Source organism: Pocillopora damicornis, chromosome 9 (assembly GCF_964200805.1).
Source record: "Pocillopora damicornis chromosome 9, jaPocDami1.2, whole genome shotgun sequence".
Lineage (NCBI taxonomy): Eukaryota > Metazoa > Cnidaria > Anthozoa > Scleractinia > Pocilloporidae > Pocillopora > Pocillopora damicornis.
In genome coordinates this window covers 22756137-22781839 of record NC_142678.1, presented here as the reverse complement: position 1 = coordinate 22781839, position 25703 = coordinate 22756137, and the positions used below count along the sequence as shown (strand labels likewise).

The window sequence follows — 25703 nt, the reverse complement described above, 5'->3', positions numbered from 1 at the left end:
TACTACAGGTACTACAGCTACTACACCTACTACACCTACTACACCTACTACACCTACTACACCTACTACACCTACTACAGACACTACAGATACTATAGGTACTACAAGCACTACACCTACTACAGGTACTACAGCTACTACAGGTACTACAGGTACTACAGGTACTACAGCTACTACAGCTACTACAGGTACTACAGCTACTACAGGTACTACAGGTACTACAGCTACTACAGCTACTACAGCTACTACAGGTACTACAGGTACTACAGCTACTACAGCTACTACAGGTACTACAGCTACTACAGGTACTACATCTACTACAGCTACTACAGCTACTCCAGGTACTACAGCTACTACAGCTACTACAGGTACTACAGGTACTACAGGTACTACAGGTACTACAGGTACTACAGGTACTACAGGTACTACAGGTACTACAGCTACTACAGGTACTACAGGTACTACAGGTACTACAGCTACTACAGCTACTACAGGTACTACAGCTACTACAGCTACTACAGCTACTACTACTACTACAGGTACTACAGCTACTACACCTACTACACCTACTACACCTACTACAGACACTACAGATACTATAGGTACTACAAGTACTACACCTACTACAGGTACTACAGCTACTACAGGTACTACAGGTACTACACGTACTACAGCTACTACAGCTACTACAGGTACTACAGGTACTACAGCTACTACAACTACTACAGGTACTACAGGTACTACAGGTACTACAGCTACTACAGCTACTACAGGTACTACAGCTACTACAGGTACTACAGCTACTACAGCTACTACAGCTACTACTACTACTACAGGTACTACAGCTACTACACCTACTACACCTACTACACCTACTACAGACACTACAGATACTATAGGTACTACAAGTACTACACCTACTACAGGTACTACAGCTACTACAGGTACTACAGGTACTACACGTACTGCAGGTACTACAGGTACTACAGGTACTACAGGTACTACAGGTACTACAGGTACTACAGGTACTACAGCTACTACAGCTACTACTACTACAGGTACTACAGCTACTACACCTACTACACCTACTACACCTACTACAGACACTACAGATACTATAGGTACTACAAGTACTACACCTACTACAGGTACTACAGCTACCACGGGTACTACGGCTATTACACGTACTACAGCTACTATAGCTACTACAGCTACTACAGGTACTACAGGTACTACACGTACTACAGCTACTACAGCTACTACAGGTACTACAGGTACTACAGGTACTACAGGTACTACAGGTACTACAGGTACTACAGGTACTACAGGTACTACAGGTACTACAGGTACTACAGGTACTACAGCTACTACAGCTACTACAGCTACTACAGCTACTACAGGTACTACAGCTACTACAGGTACTACAGCTACTACAGCTACTACTACTACTACAGGTACTACAGCTACTACACCTACTACACCTACTACACCTACTACAGACACTACAGATACTATAGGTACTACAAGTACTACATCTACTACAGGTACTACAGCTACTACAGGTACTACAGGTACTACACGTACTACAGGTACTACAGGTACTACAGGTACTACAGGTACTACAGGTACTACAGGTACTACAGGTACTACAGGTACTACAGGTACTACAGGTACTACAGGTACTACAGCTACTACAGCTACTACAGCTACTACTACTACAGGTACTACAGCTACTACACCTACTACACCTACTACACCTACTACAGACACTACAGATACTATAGGTACTACAAGTACTACACCTACTACAGGTACTACAGCTACCACGGGTACTACGGCTACTACACGTACTACAGCTACTATAGCTACTTCAGCTACTACAGCTACTACAGGTACTACAGCTACTACACATACTACAGGTACTACATGTACTACAGCTACTACAGCTACTACAGCTACTACAGGTACTACAGGTACTACAGGTACTACAGGTACTACACGTACTACAGCTACTACAGCTACTACAGGTACTACAGGTACTACAGCTTCTACAGGTACTACATCTACTACACCTACTACAGCTACTACAGGTACTACAGGTACTACAGGTACTACACGTACTACAGGTACTACAGCTACTACAGCTACTACAGCTACTACAGGTACTACAGCTACTACAGCTACTACAGGTACTACAGGTACTACAGGTACTACAGGTACTACAGGTTCTACAGGTATTACAACTCCTGCGGGTACCATAGGTCTTACTACAGTACTAATAGTATGGGCGGTGGCCCGGGACATTTTGGGCAGTCTTACACCAAGTACTACCCGTTTCGCTCTGTTTTGTCCGCCATTTTGTTGAAAACTGTGACAATCAGTATGTCATGTAAAAGTAATATAATATCTTGCGTATTCTCATGTTGATCTCCAATGTCTCTGGGGTAGGCTGAGGCTGTTACTACCGTCTGAGGGAGATTGAAGGTCTGCTATTTCTTTCAGAAATAAAATGATCATAGACATGAAATTTACGTTTTTCTTAAGAAACTCATACGATTTCATTCACATCTGGCTCGTGTTCTTCAAAAAATAAAGCGAATTTGCGCTTTAAAGGGAAAGCTTAGCACTGAATACCTGGGGGAGAGGGGTAAGAACCACGTGCGTACTTCAAAATGGCGGCCGTGCAAGACCAAAACAGCGCTCTTCCAGACTTGAAGAATTTAACCTCTTGCAACTTCGGTAAATTGTCACAACAACAAAACAAGGTACTGATAAATTTATTTTTATCAATTTATTTTTGACCTTGGCGATAAAAGTTTTTATTCTGCGAATTATTTCACTCTCTAGATACTACAAGATCTTGTCAGCCCGCACATAAGGTCGTTCAACTTCATGCTGGAAGAAGGGCTTTCTCTTGCAGTCCAGGTGCGAAACTCTCTTTCTTGGGCGTTTTTCACGGGTATTTTTTAAATAGATGTACATCTTTAAATCGCAGTATTTTACACTTCTCGTTCTTTTTCTAGGCCATACATCCACAAGAGTTCTTGCTTGCAGATGGACAGAAAGCCACGATATACTTCACTGTAAGTTTTCTCAAGCTTTAAGCTTTTTGTTTCAATGGCCTCATTATCAAGTGATCGATAAATTGGACAACAGGTTGTTCTACTTACTGATGAACGGATTGTATAAGTGCATGCCCGGCTAACTGATGGACTTAAACCCCCTGACTGATACGCTGGCTTACAATAATCAACTCATTCAATGAACGGCTTATTGCGGCTTATAAACCGCGCCAACTGATGAAGTAATTTTTTCCAACTGATTGGCTGACTAAGTGACTGACTTACTGAATTGACCCATCTCAGCAATCCCTTCTGCCAAGGTACTTTTTCCTGAATGTTTTGCAAGTGTAGGTCAAGATTTAACATTTAAAATTGCTGTGTCCCTGTTGCATGACCATACAACCAGTGTTGCTTTGTGTCAGTGGCAAAAAAGAACTTATGATTTCAGGATGCTTCAATTGGAGTCCCTACAGTGTCAGAAAACAACTTACATGCCTCACAGATGAAGTTGTTCCCTTCTGAGGTAAGCCTCTTGGGAAGAATTACAAATAGATAAATAGATACTTGAAATTTCCCAAATAACCATTCCTATGGTGTCTCTGCATCCACTGTTTCTCAGACAAATGTGAATGAAGAGGGTTGGGTTTGATTTTAGAGAATATAGGCAATAAAACAAAACTAAAATCCAAGAGGAGAACTTGCAACAAACTCAGTCAACACATAAAAACATGCAATGTCAGTAGGGGGAAGGTTTTTAGCTTCTCTTACCACTGAATCACATCAGAGATTGCCTCTATATAAGGCACTGTTCTTTTAGGTTGGAATCAACCACATGTTTTTTATTATTATTCTTAGGTAACTAAGTTTATTTCACATTCATGTCACAGACAGTTTTTCTTGAATTTTTGTCAATGATTTTGTTTGATTTTAGTGTAGAGAGCGTGGGGTTACATACAAAGCAAAACTCCAGGTTACTCTGCAATGGAAAATTAACAACCAGCTGCAAGGAAGTGTTTCAAAGGTCATTGCTAGTATACCAATGATGGTCAAGGTAGGGTGTGATCTCTTCTCCTTTATTGCAGAAACAACTGTTGCTGTGTGTACTCTCCTCTAAATTTACTCTACACCAGTATTTGTTGCCTTTCATTCCTATTATTATAAGTTTCTATCTTCATTGTGATTTTAATAAAAAAGTTGTCTCACTCCAGACTAACAAATATCTGGTTGTAGAATGGGTTAAGTCGGTGGACAATCAAAGTAAAGTTGATAATCAAGTTAAATTCAATGATGGTATTTTTTATTTCATTGTTATTGTGAATTGAGAGAATCTGGTTCTCTCATAGTTAGCCCTGAAATGACTTTGCTATGATCTGCTGAATGAATTGGGACAGTAGCTTCCCTAGAAAGTTTACTCTCAAAAATGTTATTTCAGAGTCATTATGATTTTATAACCTTAACATAATCTTCCTGAATGCTGATTTTGTGGTCATTCTTTTCAGTCTAACCACTGCTCCCTAGCAAAGCTTTCACCTCAGGAACTGGTTCAGAAACACGAGGAGGCAGAGGTAGAATCATGTTAGAACTATATAAGAGGACAAATCAGAATATATTTTAACAGTTCTTAGTGTTATGCAGACAATCACAACACAAGTTATTACTTCAATAAGCCGTCAAGAACTCCAAGTAAAAACGCAAACTGCTCAAAGCACTGACAAAGACACTTTATTTGTTGAGTGGAAGGTGGAAGGTTTCTAGACTGATATCAGAGCAAAGAAAAGAACAACTGAAGCAAGCTATAATTGCTTTCTTCATTTAATTGAAAATTGAAGATAACATCAGATCTGATTTCTGTCTGTCTCTCAAGATTTCTGTCCTAGTTTAGCACCACCTTTCCTTAGAAAATGTTAGCCACTGTTCTTCCCTGTTTAAGTAATGTGATGTAGTTTTTGTCAGTATTAGGATTAAGCAGTAATGTTGGACAGAGTCAGAGTTTTGTATTCTATTTCTGCAGGAAGCTGGAGGTTATTTCATAGTCAATGGAATTGAAAAAATTATAAGAATGCTCATCCTTCCTAGAAGAAACTTTGTAAGTTTGCTGTTGATGCCGTTAACCAACAAAATTTATACATCACCTGGTTTATTCCTTGAGTGTCTGTTAACTACTTGTTGTTTCTTTGAAAACCAATACAACATATCAGAGACAATATTAGTAGACTGCTAATTAAAAATTGAATAAAACCAAATAAAACCTAACTCATAACATTTTCAATGATGTCTGTTTTTTTAGCCGGTAGCTGTTCAAAGACCATCATGGAAGACAAGGGGCACCATGTACACAGAATATGGCATTCAGATGAGATCAGTCAGGAAGGACCAAACAGCTATGGTAAAAAGTTTGCCAATATCTCTTTCCTCATCAATTGAATAACATCACCTCACTTAATAAAGTGTTAAGTATAATATCTCTCAAGAGGAAAATCTGTGAGTTGCAAAAACACAGACAGTGCAGGGCTTCAAGTTCAACTCTTTCAAGATCACCCTTTGGTGACTTAAAATTCCATTATGGCTACCAGAAATAAACTTTTAGCTACCACAAAAAAAGGTTTTACAGTTTGCTATGTAACCTTACCATGCAGGTTGCCAAATTGGCAAATTTTTGTACAGATTTTGCAGAAAAATATTCTTTTACATTTACAATCTTATTAATCCCTTTGGATTCGATTTTTTGATGGCAAAAACTGTGAGTACATTTGCGTGGTGTGTCACATATGTAATACTTGTATGTAATTGTTATGGTGGAATTAGTGTGAACTCCCCAGGAAAGATACATTCAAGACAATGTGGTGGCACTAAGTGTTGGTCTTACAAATAAGGAAACCTGCATGTTTCCAAGGAAGATTTCTTTATATACAGGGCCAAGCCCAATTTTTATTGTCTTTTTAAGTTGCCAACATATGCAGTTTTCAAAGAGCTAATCATTGTTTTTATGCTGGTATTTTTTAGAATATGATTCTCCACTATCTGTCTGATGGAAGTATTGTGATAGCTATTTCCTATGAAAAAGAATTGTTTTATGTTCCACTGGTTTTCATTCTCAAAGTGAGTGTTTAACTTTTCTGTATGTATCATGTTGTTGGTTATGCATCTGTAGCAAAGGGATTGATTTAGTGAATAGTTTTTTTCCTTTGTCTTTTTTATCCACATGTAAGGCCTTAGTTAAAATAACAGATCAACAAATCTACCGTCATCTGGTGGCAGGAGAAGAAGAGAACAGCTTCCTTAAAGAGTAAGTATCTTTCTTGTGCTGAAATCTATCTGATCAAGCTTGGTGTCAACATCACAAGAAATTAGCCTTGCAAGTTCTTCTTTAATGAGTTAAATTCTAAACTTGTAGAGTCTCTTTATAATTCTACACCAGAAGTTATCTAAATTTGTGTTTATCTCTAAGAAAGAAATGTTTGTTCTCCCTCACGTTTTCTTTACTCTCTTTAAAGCTGTGTAGCCACAATGCTCAGATCTGCCCAATTACAGGGAGCTACTACTCAACAGGCTGTGCTCAAATTTATTGGTAAGAAACAACCCCATGAAATCCTTAGTAAGTTTCCACATTGTGTATCATGAAACTTGGAAATCTAATAATGATCTCTATGACAATCAATGATGAAAGTGCTCATAAAGATATTTTAGATTGTATTAAAAATGATCAATAAAGATAAAATTATAATTCCCTCCTTGCCAGCTCTGATAGAGAACTCCCAGTTCTGCAGCACTCACATCTGAGCATGGTTCGGATTTCATTTCACTTTTCAAAAATACAGTTTTAGATGCAACTTATTGATGATTTGTAAAATGAAGAAGTATTAAAAATTTTCACTCCATAGGCAAGAGGGTAAGCATCCTGGTTATTTTTATATCGTAGACTTACCCCTCCCTCAGTTTGCACCTACACTCACACACACACACAGAGAAAAAAACAACAACAACAACAAAGATACTGCAGATTTTTGCAAAGGTGGATCTTAATTGGGAGACTGAAGTTCTTTTGAAAAAGCTACTCTACACCCTAGCACATTTATGTTTTTGTTTGTCTGATTTACATTTGTGCAAATAGGTGAAAGATTCAGAGTCAAGATGAGGTTACCAGACTGGTACTCTGATGAAGCTGTAGCTCAATTTGTTCTCCAGTAAGTGGTCTTTGTGGTGTTAGTGCCTTGTGTAAAGTTTGTATGGGTATAACAGAGACTAGAAAGTTGTAGAAAACATCATAATATTTAAACAAAGGTGACAGGAAGTCATTGCTTGTTAATAACTTGAACCATGTCGTTGTTCTTATCATTATTATGTTGTTACCAGCTCAGGTTAACAGCGCGTCAGCTTAGAAATAAAGTTTCTATTTGATGCGTGGCAAGTGATGCAGTAGCCAGTGATTAGTGGCATTATTGCATGTATAATTATTAAGCTCAATGGATTTTTAGCATTATGTCCTGTTTGGAGAGTTATCCTACCAATGTTAGTTACAAGGGTTTGGTGTTCTTTTTGTTGTTCATCTACAGTAATGGCAAGTGTCCATGAGCAAGGGCCTTTGAGGATAAACTCAGAAATAATGATCAGCATTTTAGAAAGCTGATGCACCTTGTAAATACAATTTTGGATGGGTTATGTAACAAATCTGTTGTGTGCACTTGATTTAGGCAATTTCATTTTACTCCTCAGAAACTGTGTTTGTGTTCACCTGAATGCAGATGTAGATAAGTTTAATTTAATGATGTAAGTATGAAGGATTTCTGTTTGAAAGAAAGTTGTTTCCCAGATTTTCAAGTTGTGCTGAATTGTGAACTTGCAATGTGACACAATTTCTTCTTTTTGATTCCCATAACTCTTCGTTTTACAGTTTCATGGCAAGGAAGCTGTATGCATTTGCTCTAGAAAAGTGTGCAACAGAAAGTGCAGATAATCCAATGATGCAAGAAGTACTTCTTGGTGGACATTTGTATCTTATGACCTTAAAGGTAATATGCTGCATGAGAACCTTTTTTTGGTTTGGAAAAAGTCTGCAATGAAAGCAGTTTGTTATCTACCAGGTGATGTAATGTATCAAATGAGATCTGAATCATCAGTTACTCCAGTTCCTTCTCCCTTAAGTATAAATTGCTGCTGCAGTCTTCAAAGGTGAAGTATACTTCAAAAATTCTAGCAACAGAGAGTTGAAACTGTGACAAGATTCCTTGGTACAGAATTCAATGTTAGTGACTGTTTTAGTTAGATTGCAGGGACTGCTAGTAAACTTGCAATTTTTTTTTAATGGATGTGGTTCTCTTCGTGCTTTGTTGTTCTGCATCACAATTTGATTGCATGGTGTTCAGCTTACCGATTACCTTTAACCATAATAATTTAATTCCAGGATCTAGAAAAGGGACTCTTATATTTATTTCATTAGTGACCACTAATTGTAGAAAGGCATTTTGCTGTTCCATGTTGTATACAGCCTACCCATAAGTGATGTTCATGTTTATGGTGTACACTGCTTATTAACCCTTTGACTTCTAAGAGTGTCTAGCATCTAATTTCTCCATACAATATCACCCCCAAATTACATGTTAAGTTTGTGAGAATAAAAGAAATTATCACAACTAATGAAGTTCTTGATTGTCAAACAAATTCTCCTTGTCAGCACCTTAAGAAATGTATAGAGAACAGTATGGAGAATATTCATACTGATGTTAGAGTGTAAAGGGTCAATAGCTGTTTCATGTACAAGACAGTGTAACATTCAGTGACAATAAAGATAGAATTGTAACATGTCTGTATCTGCAGGAAAAGCTGGAGGTCTGGCTGTATAGTGTGCGGGCCAATATTGAAAAGGATATGACAAAGAAACAAAGTTATAGTTTAAATACAGGTGAGAAGTGAATATGGCAATACTCCATTAATTCCACAGCTCAAAATTTATGAATGTGTTAAAAAAGTCTTGAAAAAAAGTAATGATTAGGTACTAAAGATGTGAAGAAATTGTCAGATTAGTTATTTGTTGTTTTTTTTTTTAATAAGATTAACTATTGTAGAAAAGGATACTTCCTGATCTCAGATATGAAAAGTGTAGCGTTGGTCATAGTTCTACTGTTTTTGTTTTGTTATCTTCACTTTTGCTCTACATTTTGGTTTCTGGCAGTGGACCAGGTGAAGTTCTGTAGCATATATTTCTATAAGACTCATCTTGCACACTGTCTTTCATATTTTTATGCAGCTAGTTTACTACAGGCAATGTCACGTAGCACTAACATCTCACACCAAATGGAATATCTCCTAGCTACTGGTAATCTAGTGTCAAGATCAGGCCTTGGTCTTATGCAGGTTTGCTGTTTACCTCTTGTTTTTCCAATATACTTTACTTTATTTAGTTTTTACTCTCTTCTTGTTTTTATGTCAGTCAAGCAACCCCCGACTTCAACCTCTTTCCCTCATTTCCTTTTCTATGGTTTTCTTCCAAGTTTTCTTAGGACAGCCTCTCTTTGATAGGGAGTTCATAATAGAGTACTTCTGTACAGGGCTGATGGTGTTCTTTTGGAGCACATGGCTGTTTTTAAAACAAAGATTGCCTTATTCAGTTTTTACCCTCTCTCTTCAGGACCTCCTTCTCTTGTTCCTTGTGCCTTATGAACATCCCAGCAAATTAAAGTTCGGTTTATTTAATCCTGCAACAGCATACAATTCACATTTTCATATGATTAATTCATTAAAAGATTCATGTGTAGAGACTTCATCATCATGTTTGACTGTCATTAAGAAGAGAATTGTTTTTAAGTTTTTCAAAGACTCCCAAAAGACTAAAGATCACCATATAAAGGTTCCAAAGTTGATCTGCAGAATTGTGATGGTTTCCATGAATCAATGTACCTTAATTTGTGTCAATAAGTCTAAGGAGCAAAGTGGCGTATTTATGGCAATGTCTCCTGACCTTAATTTGTGCAACAACATTTATTGCAAAAACCTTGTATTATACTTGTTTTAGTTGTCTATAAATTAAAAAATTTAATGTCTTCTTGATTGATTTTGTATACTTTTGCATTCTTTGGTGTCCAGTATAGCTATACATGAAAATGCTGGAAATCAAGCATAAAAGTAATCCTCAATGGACAATTGCTTTATACTGAAGCGGATTAGGATGTATAATGGAATCAAATTATTGTTTTTATTCTCCAGACCACAGGATTTTCCGTGGTGGCTGACCGACTCAATTTCTACAGGTTTCTTTCCCACTTCCGATGTGTTCACAGAGGAACTTTTTTTTCTCAGATGAGAACAACATCTGTGAGGAAGTTATTACCAGAAGCTTGGGGTATGCTCTTCTCAATTAAAAATCTCTCATCTGTGTCACTTTCCAGTTTTGTGGTAAGTGTTTTTTTTTTTGTTTTATGTTGAAGGGTTTCTATGCCCAGTACACACTCCTGATGGGGCACCGTGTGGTCTTTTGAACCATTTGTCGGCATCATGTCAGGTAAACTTTGTGATTACCTAAATTATTCAAATTTAGTTAAAACAAGATGTGTTTGCTTTCCTCTTTCTTAGTACAATTTTCAGGACTTTTAATGCATTGTATATCTTAAAATTAGTGGTTAACTGTTTAACTCCCAGAGGTGATTTAGACAGAATTTCTCCTAACAATATCAATACAATATCAAGCAGATGGGTGGTGAGAGAAAAGAAGAACATCACTAAGGGAATTATCAGCTGTATCACCAAATTCTCCAACTGACATGAGTAGAATTTTATGGCAGACAATAGGGAGAATTACCAAGGAGATCTTTGGAGTGAAAGGTTTAAAGACCAGCCCACATTTTTGGAAGGGGGAGGCCTATAGACTTATGAATAAGGATAATTGTCTTTGTTAGGATTCTTAAGCAGCAAATATTTGACAAAAAAGTTCAGTTGAAGTGTGTTGCTAGTTTTAAAACAGGTACCCTATGTCTCACAGGTTGTGAATGATGTGCTACAGACTTCCCACCTTCTCAGGCTGTTATGTTCATTAGGCATGAGTCTGATTGATGCCCCTGCACCTGCTGATGTGAAGTCTTGTTATGTGGTTATCTTAGATGGCAGAGTGATTGGTAGAGTTGATATGGACCTTGCACCATCACTTGCCAACAGACTGCGCATGTTAAAAGTACTTGGACTAGAGGAGGTACATAGGCAAAATAAAGGCTGATAAGCTTTTTTTCTTTTCTTACTCTGAAAAACAATGTAGTGGTAGCTTGTATTGGCATGGAGGAAAGTTTGCAACAGGTTCCCATGTTTCATTAGTAACCCTGTGAACCTGTTGAACCCTGGAGACAGAAAATGCAACAAGCAAGTATTATTTGACCACAGATATCAACTCCAATCATAAAGCGAAGGTGAAAAACAAGAAGTTTCTGCAAAATGGGGAAAACCACACCAAATTTTAACTGATGCCTAGCATGTGCCATCAGCAGTATATTTTGCAGGGTGTCACCATCTGCCATATCTATCCTGTTGGGTAAAGATTTTGAGTGCAATGTTTCCATCCTGTTAGATTCCTCAGATGCTGGAGATATGTCTTGTGCCCATTACAAAAGTAGCGAGCCAATACCCAGGCTTGTATATTTTCTCCACCCCAGCTCGAATGATGAGGCCTGTATTTAACCTGGCTGCAAACAAAGTGGAAATGATTGGAACTTTTGAGCAGGTTTGTTTCCTGTATAATGCTAACCCTTTAACTCCCAAGATCTGATTGTTAATTCTCCCCTCTAGCTGCCACACATCTTGCTGTAAACTACTTAACTAGAATTTGGTGTTAGATCAAGATAAAAACTTTACTTGATAAGTTTTAGTTTTCTTATTACCTGTTTGCTGGGTAATTAATGGATATTATTGGGAGAAGTTACAAATCAATCAATTCTGGTAGTTAAAGGTTTAACCTAACCCAGTATTAATTTCAAAAAGCAAATCATACGTTACAGGATATTTTTTTTCCTTTATTTTTTCTTGTTATATTTGTCTCATTCATTTTAATGGAAGCTAGGAGAAAGCTGTGAATGTTTTGGTAGAGCCATAGCTAACAATGAGTTGTACACTTCAGGTATATATGGATATTGCAGTTGTTAAAGAAGAAGCATATGAGGCAGTATGTAAATTTCAGTTGGTCATTATACTTAACCTAATGTTTGTTGTATCAAAAAGTATATATTTCTTGAAATTTTGATGAAATAGCTGATGAAAATTAACCTACTGATCCAGCAATTGTTGATAGGAGGGGTCAAACTTGTTGATGGAGGAAAAAACAGAAGGTTTTTTTATCGCATCAAATTAGTTTTTGTTCTTGTTCCAGACTCTCCTCCCTCCCTCCCCCCCCCCCTTTTTGTGACCCTTCCTCTTGATGTGCCACTAACAGAGGGTATATAGCTTGTCTTGTCAGAGGGTCTGGGGTTGAATTCTTCTTGGAGTCTCAAATTTTTCTTTGTCTCTCCTGTGTGACAAGTGAAATTTTGAATCTCTCTTTGTAGCTTGCTCTCAAATTTTTTGGTTTTTTTAAATTATTTTTTTCCTTTTTAAATATCACTGCATCTGCTGTACAAATTTCTCTTAATGAATCTCTTGAAACATGTTACTTTTTTCAATGCCCAGAAAACCACACATCTTGAACTGAAACCAGCCAGTATGTTAAGCGCTGTTGCAAGTTTAACACCATTTTCAGATCACAACCAAAGTCCCCGTAACATGTACCAATGTCAGGTAAGTGAAACAGAAATGGTTTGATGGACTTTTGGCTGATGATCTGCACCCTGGCCAGGCCAAAAAAGACATGAAGTCTCATTCTAGCTTGCCTATCTGTTAGTTTTGTGTGCGCTTTAGACACAGGCAGCCTTAACTGGCTTAATGAGCCTACTTCGATATGCAAATATGTTTATGTTGTGCAATTGGAGAAATATAACAATTTTTATGGGGTTAAATGGTCGCATTTGTAACCTTAAAATTAGCTTTTAATTAAAACAAAGTTACCTCATTTTTGTTCATTCCTTTACATTATTTGAGTGTTCTGGGCTAATTCATCTCCTTTGCTCTGAAGGAAAGGACAAAGACAAAGCTAATGAGTTTAAGGCCATAAGGAGATGCTATCAACACATATAGAATTCCTACATAGTTCATTTATCTTTCGTCCTTTTTTTCTTGTTTCCAAGATGGGGAAGCAAACAATGGGAACACCAGCGCAAGCATTGAAATATCGCAGTGATAACAAACTATACAGAATACAGGTATTGAAAGGGCTTGGTTTCTTTAGAGCTAATTAGACAGGCTGTGACTCAGTTAGGTTTTTATCAGGGCATTGTGACTTTGTGTCTAATTAGTATTCATTTCCTCCGAGATGGTTGGTCTGGAAAAATTGCTTCACCTTCCAAACTTATCAATTGTGTTAACAATTAACCATATGGAAGTTCATCACTTGGGTTTTCCTGTGCTGGTAGTTTGGTTAGTAGTTAAAACTTTGGCCAATTTACAGCTAATGGTTAATAATCATTCCACTGTGGTCACTAGAAAGTTTTTTTACAGTTAACCTCTTTTACGACTAACCGTTAAAATTTTTCAATTTTACACTTAATGGCTAAATGTTTTGGCCGTTTTACAGGTAACAGTTAACCCCGTTAAGACCCTCTTAGATGAAAAGTGCCTTAAGCAAACTCTTTGTAAAAATAGCTTAGCTAAACTCAAAGAATATTGTGTTTATTCCTTTACGTCAGACTCCACAGAGTCCTTTGGTACGACCAGTTGCTCATGATGAGTTATCTGTTGACAACTATGCCCTAGGAACAAATGCTGTGGTAGCTGTTATCTCCTACACGGTTTGTGAAATTAGGTCATAACGTTTTAGAATAAAACAGGTACAAATTGTCTATTTACCCTCTCGTAATTACAGCATTGTCCAGTGCACAAAGAGCATTTGATTATTCAGACATCAACTGTTTATCCTTAAATCTTTTCCCACTTAATCCTTTAAGTAGTATTGATATTCTCTACAATGATCCCTCTACATTTCTGGTGTTAATGATAAGGAGAATCTGTTTGACAATCGTGAGCTTCATAAATAGGTGATCACGTCCTTTAAGGAGAAATTGGAAGCCAGTCACTCTTAGGGTTGAAGAGTTAATTATGTTTTTTTTGAAGGGTTATGACATGGAGGATGCCATGATACTCAATAAATCATCCTATGAGCGTGGATTTGCCCATGGCTCTGTTATCAAATGCGAGGTCTGTACCAAGTACGAGCTTTATCAATCTTTCATATTTTTACATATTTACAGAGGCTTATGAATTCATACTGACTATCTATTCATGTTTTAACAGATTATTGATCTTAAGAAAGTTCCGGGAAACGAGTTCCAAGTTTCAAGCGTCAGATTTGGTGAGAATTTTCCTCACATAATTGTGAAAATAAACTCACCAAACAGCCCAATTTATCGAATGTTATGTCTCTGTTGTCTTTTTGTTGTTGTTTTGCTGTTTTGTGGTTTTTTTTTTATTGTGATTGGTTGGGTTTTCAAAAGTCATCATTTACTTTTCTTTTTCCAGTTAAACTTAGAGACTAAGAGGCCTCTGAGTGTTTGCCTTCACCAATGGAAAGCAAGAAATAGCTTTGTACATCTGTGGCCACATGTCATATCTTTTTTCACTCTTTTTGCCACTCTCATTTTTTACAAACGATTTGTTTTTTCCAAGGCTGCCTTCCTGATGATGAACGAGTTCAAGGATTTCTCGACAGTGATGGTCTTCCACCAATTGGAGCAAAGCTGGAGACAGGAGACCCATATTATTGGTAAGAAACTTGTATTACTGGTAAAAAATCTGTACAATCAGTTAGAAAACTTTGATCATAGTGGTGCGAAACCTGCATTAGTTGTTAAAAAACGTGATGCATTGCAGGTATCAGTCCTGTATTAATGGCACGAGACTTAGAGAACATCTATAATATAAGACTTGAGTCTCCATTGTTTATGTGAATCTTCATAGTAGCCGTGTGCTTATAAAGTCATTGCTGTGAGTTTGCATGATTCATTCCCTGCTTCTGTAATTGGCAACAAATCTTTACAAGAGTAGTCATAGTTTTTGTTGATTAATGAAGACTTTGATTGGCACAAAATCCCATTTTAAACTTCGACTACGTGTGAACCAAGCCAAGAATCTCCTAACGCTGGACGCATGTTGTTATTGATATTGTATCCCATAACATTGTTTAAATTTCATACCTTGCTGTGTGATGACTAGTAAGTGATGACATCATATTATGCGTGTCATCTGATTGCCTTGGGGTAAAACATCACTTGATCTCAACCCTTGTTTTATTGGTTGTTACTCATGTGACGTCATTGCTCTCTGTCAATTTGATAAAATTGCAAGTCTGATACTGGTCATACGTAAGCTTCATTCCCAGCATAATATCGGTTATATTTTCTTTACATATAGCGTATTGACATAGGTATGTAAATTATACCTTTCGAGTTAAAACGGCTTTTACTTTAAAAAAAATGAAACTGAAGGATAGATTTAGTTTAAATGCAGCCCTTGTTAGTGGCTGTATTTTCCAATCCACTGACTTTTTTTCTTGTTTTAGTTTCATTGACGACAACATTGGACAAGCAGTCATCCAGAAATACAACAGCTTAGAAAGCGCGATTGTTGAAGATGTATGCACAGTTGTAAACTTCCCTGCTGTTTTTGATTTCCTGCTATGTGCAAATGGCAATTGAGCTGGTTGGTTTTAACAGTTTTGTTCGTTCTTCTCTTTATATAGGTAAAAGTTCTTGGAAATGATGAAGGGACAGGTTTGCTCCAAAAAGCTTCAATTAAATTGAGAATACAGGTATGAGCTGTACTCCTGAATAACATTTATTTATGTTGGGGGAACAGAGATAAGACAGAGGTGAGAGCACTCTCCTCCCACAGCTGTGGTCTGGGTTCGATTCCCAGAACTGGTGTCACATGTGAGTTGAGTTTGTTGTTGGTTCTTGTCCTTGCTCTGAGGGGTTTTTGCCGGATCCACCGGTATTCCTCCCTCCACCAAAACCAACATTTCAAATTCCAATTCAAAACAGTGGACAAGAAAAGCTTAATTCCTATTCTTATTCCCATTTCCATTGCTATGTTTCATATTCTCAAGGGTTTCGTCCAATGCTGTAGTCGTAAGGGATAAAGTTATGAGTGGAAAAAAATAAAATTACCTCTTTGACAGTGGTTTTTGCTGCATGAAGAGGTTAAGGTTGAATCTCCTTGTGCAGCATAATCAAGAGAACCTCATGGAAGTACTCGTTAGTAGCCTCATTTGACCGCACACTCGACTTCTTTGCTAAATCACCTAGTGCGATCTTATTTAAGTGTGAACTTTCATTTTTAGAGAAATCCAATCATTGGAGACAAGTTCTCAAGTCGTCATGGACAGAAAGGGATTTGTAGGTAGGTACTTAGGTTATAAGAACTAATTGATTTAGTTGTTTGCGGCTCAGGCGTTATAACAAAAGCCGGTTACTGACATTGTACCGCCGCCTAAAACGATAACACCTCCTACCGCTGTCCATGGAGCCTGCGAGTAGGTTCTTGTTTTTTGGTTTCACGTTATGACCCCTCTTCTTGGAGCAGCCACCAAACGTTAATGAAACCCCTTGGGCAGCTTTAGATGCTGTATTAGCCACACAAGGCTTGTCCCTTCTATCAATAATGTCCTTCAAAATTTGTGTTTGGTCGTAAATATCAACCTGTATTGCGAAGGTGCGGCCAAACTGCATACCATCATCTTCGTGAATTCGCCTCGTTTTGTCCTGAGGAAGGTTTCCTGTATTTGTTGAGAAAAAATAAAAATGACTTAAAGCGCGATGACCGAGAAACCGTTGAAATGATTCGTTTCTTTTTTTCTCTTTTAGCCAAAAGTGGCCTGTTGAGAACATGCCTTTCACAGAGTCTGGAATGACGCCAGATATTATATTCAATCCTCACGGCTTCCCTTCACGTATGACAATTGGTATGTAGACCTTCTCACTTCACTTTACAGACCCTCTTTTTTAGTTCAGGTAGTTATAAACTTTGCCAATCATCCTTGGTGGTTAGCAGTTATAACAACAAATAGGTTTGTCCGCAAAGAAATACTATCACGATTATCACGATTAAGTGATAGAGCAATTTTCAATTGAGAGTTGAAAGTTATCCGGGATTGTATTAGTTTTGCTTTACGTTGCTGTGTGATTGGTCCAGAAAAGTCACACCACCCTCTCAACCAATCAAATGCAAAACAAACACCAATCGAAAATTGGTCACCCGTTTTTCCCGCGCTTCAGGCAGTTTAACTATTTTCATGTTGAGTTTTCATTGGCTCTCAAAGGTGTTTTCCTCTCTTCTGATTGGGTGTTGTAATTACTTTGGTGTTGGTTTTACGAAATTCGAATGAAACGTGTTCTTATTGTTGAAACATGCTTCGACTCTTTTTGTTAGGTATGATGATTGAGAGTATGGCGGGAAAATCAGCCAGCCTCGATGGATTGGCCTACGATGCTACACCATTCACTTTCTCAGAAGATAATCCCGCCATCACATACTTCGGAAGTCTCTTAAAAAAATGTTTGTAAACTCTTGTTTGCTTTTATGATATATTTGGTTTTTTTTTTCAAGGTATTAAATTTTTGAAAAAACACTAGCTTGTTAAGTGAATTTATTATGGTTCCGTGTACATAATGACAGAAAAATGATGACCAATCTTCAAGTTTTCATTGTACTATCGTTCAATTCTTGATTTATCTTCCAGCTGGTTACAATTACTATGGTACGGAGCGGATGTACAGTGGCGTCGATGGTAGAGAATTTGAAGCAGATATCTTTTTTGGAGTTGTTTACTATCAGCGTCTCAGGCACATGGTAGCTGACAAGTATCAGGTAATTTATTCCCCTCTCACCCACCCATCCGTCTTATACTTGATTCTTGTCTCACTTTGTATCAAAACGTTTCCAACCAGTGTATGATGACAAACTATTATGCGTGTCATCTGATTGGCTCTAACAGCGGTGTGACGTGATTTTAGCCAGTGTTTTATTGGTTAAGATCCACAAATACGGCTAGTTAGCGGTCAACTTGATAAAAAATAAAGTCTGACACTGGCGTACCATCTCAGTCAGTAAGCAATTTATCATTGGACCGTTGCTCTTTCTTCCTTACGCCTCGCAGTTCACAGGGTCTTTCGAGTTTTTAGGGCCTTATTCGCACCTTTATTTTAGGCTTTTGGATAAGAATTTCACCGTCTAAAAGCATCAGTAATATATAGATCTAGCCAAGCCTAAAAGCGGAGATCGCAATTTTTTTTCCCGCACGTCTCAAGGGCACAACGCCTTGCCCCGGCCAGGACTAGAACCTGGGTCGTCCGACTCGGAGCCCAGTGCACTGACCACTGGACTACTGAACAAAGTCGTGGCGTTGGCGTGCCCGCGGTACAGTTGACCACGCATGTTAAAAGTAGCACCTTGTACGGTCGTTTCGGCTCGATGGGTTACTACTATTTTGTATAATTACGGGGCTACGCTCTGCGAGCTCCGCTATCATGTGACGTCATTATTTTTATATGGCTATTCAATTCTTTCCTCTTTATACAGGTCCGGACAACAGGTCCTATTGACATACTCACGCACCAGCCTATTCAGGTAACAGCATATTTTGCTAACAGGGCTTTTGGCAATGTACTTACCAGTATGTGATGACATCACTTATGCGTGTCATCTGATTGCCTGTGGACAATGTGTTACATGGTCTCAGCTGGTGTTTTATTGGTTGTTACTGTGGGACACTGTGTTCCTAGGCCAAAGTGATAACGCTTATACTCTGATGCTGGTGCAGATGTGAGTGGAAAGAATGTATTATCTACTAATCTCAAAACCGTCTCAGAGAGCTTAAACGTAGAGAGGAAAATCTTACTTGAGGGGGGAGGGGTGGGTGTCTTGTCAGAGCCAAAATTGCAAGAAATGTGTGAGAGAATGGTGAATTTTCAAACACATTGCAAATGACAAACTAAAAGTATTCAGGCTGAATGGTTTCAATAAACACAAACTGTTACGTGGCTTTTCCAGGAAATACAATAAGAGTTAGACGAGGAAAAAGGTCGCTTAACCAGCGTAATTGTTTGCTTCACAAACTTTATATTCAATCGTATCAGAAATACCCTCCTACTCTTACTTGAAATTCTGAGTATAAGATCACGGACCTTTACTGTCGTTCAGCCGTGTTTTCGTTCCATCACTTTAAGTTCGAATTCTCCTCTCTTGCTGACAAACTTGTCGAAGTTTATCCTTGTAAACTTCTACCAACGCTGCGTTCTTTTCCGAGTTAAGTTCGTGTGCTCTCCCTCAATGGATGGTCATATCGTATTATCAAACATTGGGCTAAATATTATTTGTCTAACAGTAGGTATGTTTCCATCTTGTAGGGTCGCAAAAGACAGGGAGGTATTCGGTTTGGAGAAATGGAAAGAGACGCATTGCTTGCACACGGTGCTTCCTACCTATTACAAGATCGCCTCATGAACTGCTCAGACAGGACAGTGGTGAGAATTGCAGCCGGATCAGTTTTCCTTGACAGTGTAGATAAAAACATTTGATCAATGTTTCCCTGTAAATTCTTCCTGTTTGAATCCGACAGGTGTTTGTCACGGTTTTCTTGCTAGGAATTTACTAGTGTAGATCTTTTGACAAGGATTATTATTGGTCATGGAAATTGTACAGGGTGAAACTGACGTTGGTTAGTGATTCGTTGCCTGTGGAATGTGAAATGGAATAAAAAATCCATAGAATTTAAGGGTTTAGGCAATGAACAAAAACTGTTTTCAAAGCTAAAGCCTCATTCAATGGTCATCAACTCTGTTCAAATTTAACTTTATATTGCTGTTTACAAAGTATCGACTTTCATTCCTGTAAGTAATTGAGGTATTTCCGTATTAGTCAGCAGTTCCCTGTAAAATCTCGCCTTTTAACGCCAGTCAGTTAATCTGTTTGTTCTGTTTCTCCCTTCCTTCTTTCTAGGGTCATGTATGTACAAAATGTGGTAGCATACTCTCTCCTCTCCTGGAAAAACCCGCGGATGAGCTGGCAGCTGCGGCTGCGCACAGGAAGAGGAAGTGGATTTGTAAAGTTTGTGAGAGCAGCGAGCATATTCAGTTGTTAGCCTTTCCTTATGTCTTCCGATATCTTGTTGCCGAGTTAGCGGGAATGAACATCAAGACGTGTTTACAAGTAAAGAAAGTTGGAACGTAAAAGCTTGCAGTGAAAACAGATAGCGACATTTACAAGACCCACACCGTAGACCGTTGGGGTTGTTGGCTACCACTTAAATAGAATCTATTACCGAGCCTGTGGGTCTCAACTTAGCGTTTGCAAGTGGGAATTTTCACATCTTTCACAGTGCTTGCCTAATGATTGACTAGAGAAGAAGAGGAGAGAATTGTAAGGACTACCAAACGGCAGATTAACAACGTTTGCCAGATTGCTTGAAAATATTCAGCAGAAGATAGAAAATATCTCCCATTTAAAGAAAGGCGAAGATTTTTCACACAATGAAACGCACACAACAAAATCTATTCGTTTCCCGTTCGAGTACGACATAGCTAGGTTCTTAATCCCCTGGGTGAACGAGATGGGTAGCCGTTTGACAGCAGTGTACACCTGTAGCAAACACTTTGCTATGGTCTTTGCGTGGAGTAACATTGACTACAATTTTCCTCAAAGGAAATGAAGATATATTGGGATTGCAAGGCACACATAATGAAGTAAGAACCTGAGTACAGTGCTATGAAGACTTCGGCACCGGAAGTAAAATCTTAGAGGGACTTGAGCTGTGAAGGAAACATTTATCAATGTACAACAATCAGGGCTCATTTCTTATCTTGTTCCAACAAAAATTATCAATTCCAACAATACAGTATAAAAAAGATCTTTATTACTCTACATATAATAAGGAAAAGCACAATGAACATTCACGTTTGTGTTCTTTTTACAGTCAGTAATGTAACAATTTGTTAAAGGGGTTATGTTTAAGGACTAAGAGCACAAAACCCACATTAATCTTTCTCAGAATTTATCATGTGTTATTTAAATGGTCCTGGGTGCCTTAATACATTATTAAGAAATAGAAACATGCAGCAGTGTTATCTTTATGTCAGTATATTGTTAAACAGATTGCATAGCTGTAACTCGAACATTTTTCTACCAAGAAACAACGATGAACAATGCTGTGATTATGCAAGTTTCTCTAGAGATGGAGATGAAAACTTTTAGTTCTTGGTTAATTTGGAGACAAACCAAGATCTGTCGACAAAAATACTTCTATCAGTGAGGCATCCTTTTCATATCCAAGTAATGCAAAGAGAAAAATTCCAACCGTAACTAACCCATTCAGATAAATAATTGGACACCAGACTTCTGGAGTGTAAAATAACTTTGTAGTATATGTAAAATTGACTACAACAAATATTTTCAAGTGCACAAACTAAGAATAGTTTTGGAACAAGTGTTCCCAAAATAACCAGGCTATGGAGCCTAGAGATGTGGTTGAGAATAAAAATGATGCACAAAGAAAATTCCTGTTTTGACTAGTTCTTTGAATTGTTAGATTTCAAGGACAAGTGAACTACTTTGTGTCACCACAGTATCATTTCATTGTCAATCTGAAGAAAAGAAGCTGCAATTTTATTGCAAAAACAAAATTAAAAATTTAAAAAAAACAGGAAGTCAAAATGCAGAATTCAAACAGTTAAAGGCACAAATTTTCAGGTCCAAAGAGGTAACAGTTATGAAGAAGAGTATATATAATGAAATAAACAGCCTTAGTAGTTATCAGAACCAAAATTAATCCCTGTTTTTAAAATAACTGACCCAAATATGTTACCTTCCAATTTGAGTTAATCATCCAGTGATGCAGCCTTACTGTTGCAAATCTCTGAGCCATTTTCACAGATAAGGTGTTTGTAATGTCATCAAGACCATCTACATGGGCCAAATTTACAAGACAGAAGATTGCAGCTTAATTATTGCAGCAGCTGCCATTCATTAAACAGACCTTGACAGAGCCTGGAGCTGTTTATGAGTGTCCACTGCTTTTCTGGCCTCCTTTTTAATATACAAGCAGTAGTATTCAAAACTAACCCACTGGATAATCATATCAAAAATGTAACTGTGTCATTCCTTCTTTGTTGCAGTTCTTGTCTCAACTGCAAGCAATTGCTTAAAAAGTTTGCCTCAGAGCCCAAATCTTTCAGCTCTCTTCTTCTTAGCCTAGCAAATAGAAAATAATAACATTTGGAGAAGTCACATTTACACAGGACATACCTGCTGGTACTCTGTAGTTTACAAAAGCAGAAGTCATCTGAACAGTATTACAATTCTTAACTCAAAACAAAATTGGCAATTTAACTTACATCTGAGATGTTTCCTGGAGATCCTGTAATAGTTACACCAAACCGTTGTTTTCTCTTCAGCAATTTATCATCTTCTTCAAGCTAAATAAAAGTAAAGAAAATTGCCAATATTAAACAAAACATACCAGGTAAGATACAACAGAAGATACATGTGTTTGGTGAGAGTTTAGTTGATCATTGAAAATTATATTCTTTGATACTAAAAATAAGACACAAACAGAAAAGGGACAAAAGAAAGGAAAGACTGTAAGAATCTCAAAACTGCCCCATTAAAATGCATTAATGTAATTTTGTCATTGTTTTATTTATAAGGTAAAATTACTTTCAATTTAAAGCACACTACAGATCATCAGTTCCACTGGGCTAAGGAACTCTAAATGGGCAATTAAATTGAGAAAGAAAACCTTGTTGCATTTATGCCAAATGTTATACGCATACACAAACTTTTGCTTATTGAAGTATAAGTGTGATGTGGCAAGGTGCCCATGAAAGCAATTTCATGATGTCTATACTGTTCCATTAGATTTATCATACACAGACAGTGATGTGTTTCATTTTGATGGTTTCTAGCTCTTGAAAGTTTTTAAGAGGATTCTGCAAGCAAAAGTGGAGTGCTATAACTCTTGATGACCAAAAGGGACAACATATCTTTGTTTTTAGCTGAGAGAAGTAGAAATGTTGTAATATACATCTCAAGTGACTACATCATGAGACAAATGATTAAATGTAAACCTAACTCTGAAGTTGTGTTCTACAAGGCCGTCAATTTGTAACAGAGAACAAAATTGTAGTAGGCAAGATGTCTTTACCTTGGTTATAGCAGGAGAGACTGCACCAAATCTTTCAGCTCTTTTCTTTAGCTTATCAACATCTACTTCCTATTAAACATAACATGACTACATGAAATTTTGTACCATTTAACATGTAAGATTAAAACATTATTGGTAGCTTCTATGCTGCTAATTGTCCCTAACAAACATTAACATTAAAATGAGTTTACCTTTCCTCCAACAATTGGTGAACTCTTGGCAGTTCCATTACTGGCAGGGCTAGAAAAACCAAATCTAAACATACAAAGGAGGCAAAAATAATTAGGGGGTTAAATTCACATAGAAAGTAAGTTCCTTAGGTTTTCTGCTCTACCATAAGCCATTAAGTTCAACTAAACAAATGACAATGGGGATGAGTCGTGGGTCAAACTATTTGCGCAACTGAATCAAAGCTTCCTCATATTGAACACCAAAAGGTTTATTTACCTCGCACAAACCAAGCTTGAGGTCTGTAGTGGAATGCGAGGGCTACATTTTTTTGCACTTGGATTTTTACATGACGCCATAAATCCGTGTGAACAAAAAAAGAAAAAAAAAAACAGGGAGGTTCTGTAACTTACATTTAGGACCAAGAAGATGAGGTTATTAACCCTTTAACTCCCAGAAGTGATCAACATGAAACTTCTCCCCATAATATCCTAACATGAACCAGCAAATAGGTAATGAGAATATTAAAACTTATCAAGTAGAAGTTTTTATCTTGATCTAACACCAAATTCTCATTACTACTTCACAAAGAAATGTGTAGCAGCTTAAGGGGAGAATTAATAATTTGATCTTGGGAGTTAAAGGGTTAAGATATAAATTATATCTCTGGACTCAAAGAGAAGGAGAAGGTTTCAAATCAAACAAACTTTGGAATTTAACCAAGCCGTTTGGTGAAATATGGCATGCTAAATTGACCATATTGCAAGTGTTAACTGAGAGATATTACAAAACAGATCATAACTGACCTCTGAGCTCTGGCTTGTTTCTTCTCAACATCTGTCACCGGTGGAGACATACCAAATCTTTCTAATCTCTTTGACTTTTTCTAGTAAACAACAAATAATCAACTAATAATTTAGCTATATACACTTTCCAAGAACAACTTTTCTCAATTGAGTTATTCAGCAAATAATTAATCCTTTGAATACTGCACCTCTGCATCAGTTAATGTCACTTGACCAGCAACTTTTCCAGGAGGTGTAATGGGCACCCTTTTGCTGTAAAATAGAGGGAATGCATGTATTAAACACAATGTAGTTCACACTATTAAAAACAACTAAATGAATAAAATCACTTCAAAAATTGTGTTGTATCCGTTTTTCCACTAGCAAATATTAATTAAATGTATCGGCAATGTCAATTCTAACTTCCCAACTATTCTTGTAAATTGCCGAGTCCCAGCAGTTGGAGTTATTCACCAATGCTTTTTTTTAGGGTGGAACAACAAATGATTCCCATAAAACACATGGTTAACAACTCCAGTCTTGCTCTTCCCTATTTAAAATGAGTTCCTGTTAGCCAACTGACTGGGATAATTACACTCATACCCACTATAAACAGACAAAATATACTTTTTACCCTGTGTATCAGACCAGGGTTGTTCAAAGTGTGGATAATGCTATCCACTGGATAAATGGGTAAACAGTTATCTGCTGAATAGCAATTTATCCATTGGATATCACTATCTGCCCTTAGAACAACTGGGCCCAAGTGTATCTTTCCCAAAAAGAACATTTTTTGTTTTCATGTTAAGTAAAAAATAAAAGGGTAGTCTGGGTGTGTAGACTCAAATGAAAATTGCCAAAAAATGACAGTCAATCAGCTGTGAGAGGAAAAACAAAAACATTTCTCAGCTTTCTAGATGCATCAACCAATAACATTCTCACTTACACTGAAATAACTTTTTGCGTCTTTTTTTCATCTGCTGTAACTTCCTGAAAAGTTAAAGAAATACATGTAAACCCACAATGTTATCATTACAATTGAAAAACTGTGGTTGTTGCTTTATATGCTGTACCTTATCATTAACTCAGAGTGACATTCTTATCAAAATTCCTCAGAATCCCAAGTGAATCCCATTAGAAACTTTAAGTTTCCTTAAAAGGTCTCATAAATGTTAACTCAGTGGGTCAATCAAATAAATCCTACTGTCAGGACTGCAGTGTTTAGATACAAAAAAATACAGCTCAACATTGCCAATGTATTAACATATAGATCAGTTAGTCACAATTAAAAAAGCTTGGCCCACTTAATGGTGATTTATTCAGTTGAGAGCAAAAAGGAAACAACAGATCTGAACACAAGTGGAATATTACACTGTTCATCCATCTTCCACATCGGTTGCAAGGTGTGGCAAATAAAAAGAATCATTTTCACCT

The 25703-nt window shown here is 37.3% G+C and overlaps 2 protein-coding genes and 1 non-coding gene across 3 annotated transcripts in view; 2 read left to right on the top strand and 1 right to left on the bottom strand.

Moving 5' to 3' along the window:
* Positions 1-2448: 2448 nt before the first annotated feature.
* On the top strand, positions 2449-21932 carry LOC113675892 (DNA-directed RNA polymerase I subunit RPA2). Its single transcript, XM_027192498.2, has 36 exons — positions 2449-2765; positions 2848-2925; positions 3024-3083; positions 3511-3585; positions 3994-4113; positions 4562-4627; positions 5074-5148; positions 5350-5448; positions 6066-6161; positions 6272-6348; positions 6557-6630; positions 7174-7246; positions 7776-7829; positions 7954-8071; positions 8877-8961; positions 9307-9413; positions 10263-10398; positions 10484-10557; positions 11035-11241; positions 11611-11763; positions 12157-12201; positions 12702-12809; positions 13256-13330; positions 13814-13915; positions 14238-14321; positions 14418-14475; positions 14790-14886; positions 15682-15754; positions 15862-15930; positions 16462-16520; positions 16985-17082; positions 17550-17675; positions 17860-17987; positions 18699-18746; positions 19526-19642; positions 20118-21932. Exons 1-36 carry the CDS (start codon positions 2673-2675, stop codon positions 20346-20348), a joined length of 3438 nt encoding a protein of 1145 aa, XP_027048299.2. The 5' UTR covers positions 2449-2672; the 3' UTR covers positions 20349-21932.
* On the top strand, positions 18792-18932 carry LOC113675933 (small nucleolar RNA SNORD10). Its single transcript, XR_003446657.2, has one exon. It is a non-coding gene; the product is annotated as a small nucleolar RNA SNORD10 (small nucleolar RNA).
* LOC113675890 (uncharacterized) overlaps positions 21009-25703 on the bottom strand; it is a 6080-nt gene continuing 1385 nt past the window's right edge. The window contains exons 3-10 of the mRNA XM_027192496.2: positions 25702-25703; positions 25216-25259; positions 24479-24542; positions 24291-24370; positions 23508-23571; positions 23317-23385; positions 22508-22588; positions 21009-22364 (exon numbers count right to left, since the gene is read on the bottom strand). The exon at positions 25702-25703 is cut by the window's right edge and continues 174 nt beyond it. Of these exons, the coding sequence (XP_027048297.2) occupies positions 22329-22364; positions 22508-22588; positions 23317-23385; positions 23508-23571; positions 24291-24370; positions 24479-24542; positions 25216-25259; positions 25702-25703 (440 nt within the window). The 3' untranslated portion in view covers positions 21009-22328. The remainder of the gene's footprint in view (positions 22365-22507; positions 22589-23316; positions 23386-23507; positions 23572-24290; positions 24371-24478; positions 24543-25215; positions 25260-25701) is intronic.

What these genes read in the sequence shown, in the direction of transcription:
- LOC113675892 (XM_027192498.2), top strand. Translation starts at nt 2,673, where the DNA reads ATGGCGGCCGTGCAAGACCAAAACAGCGCTCTTCCAGACTTGAAGAAT. An exon ending in TAGCTGTTATCTCCTACACG is followed by an intron (nt 13,916 to 14,237) that starts GTTTGTGAAATT and finishes TTTTTTTTGAAG; the next exon opens with GGTTATGACATGGAGGATGC. An exon ending in CGGAAGTCTCTTAAAAAAAT is followed by an intron (nt 17,676 to 17,859) that starts GTTTGTAAACTC and finishes TTTATCTTCCAG; the next exon opens with CTGGTTACAATTACTATGGT.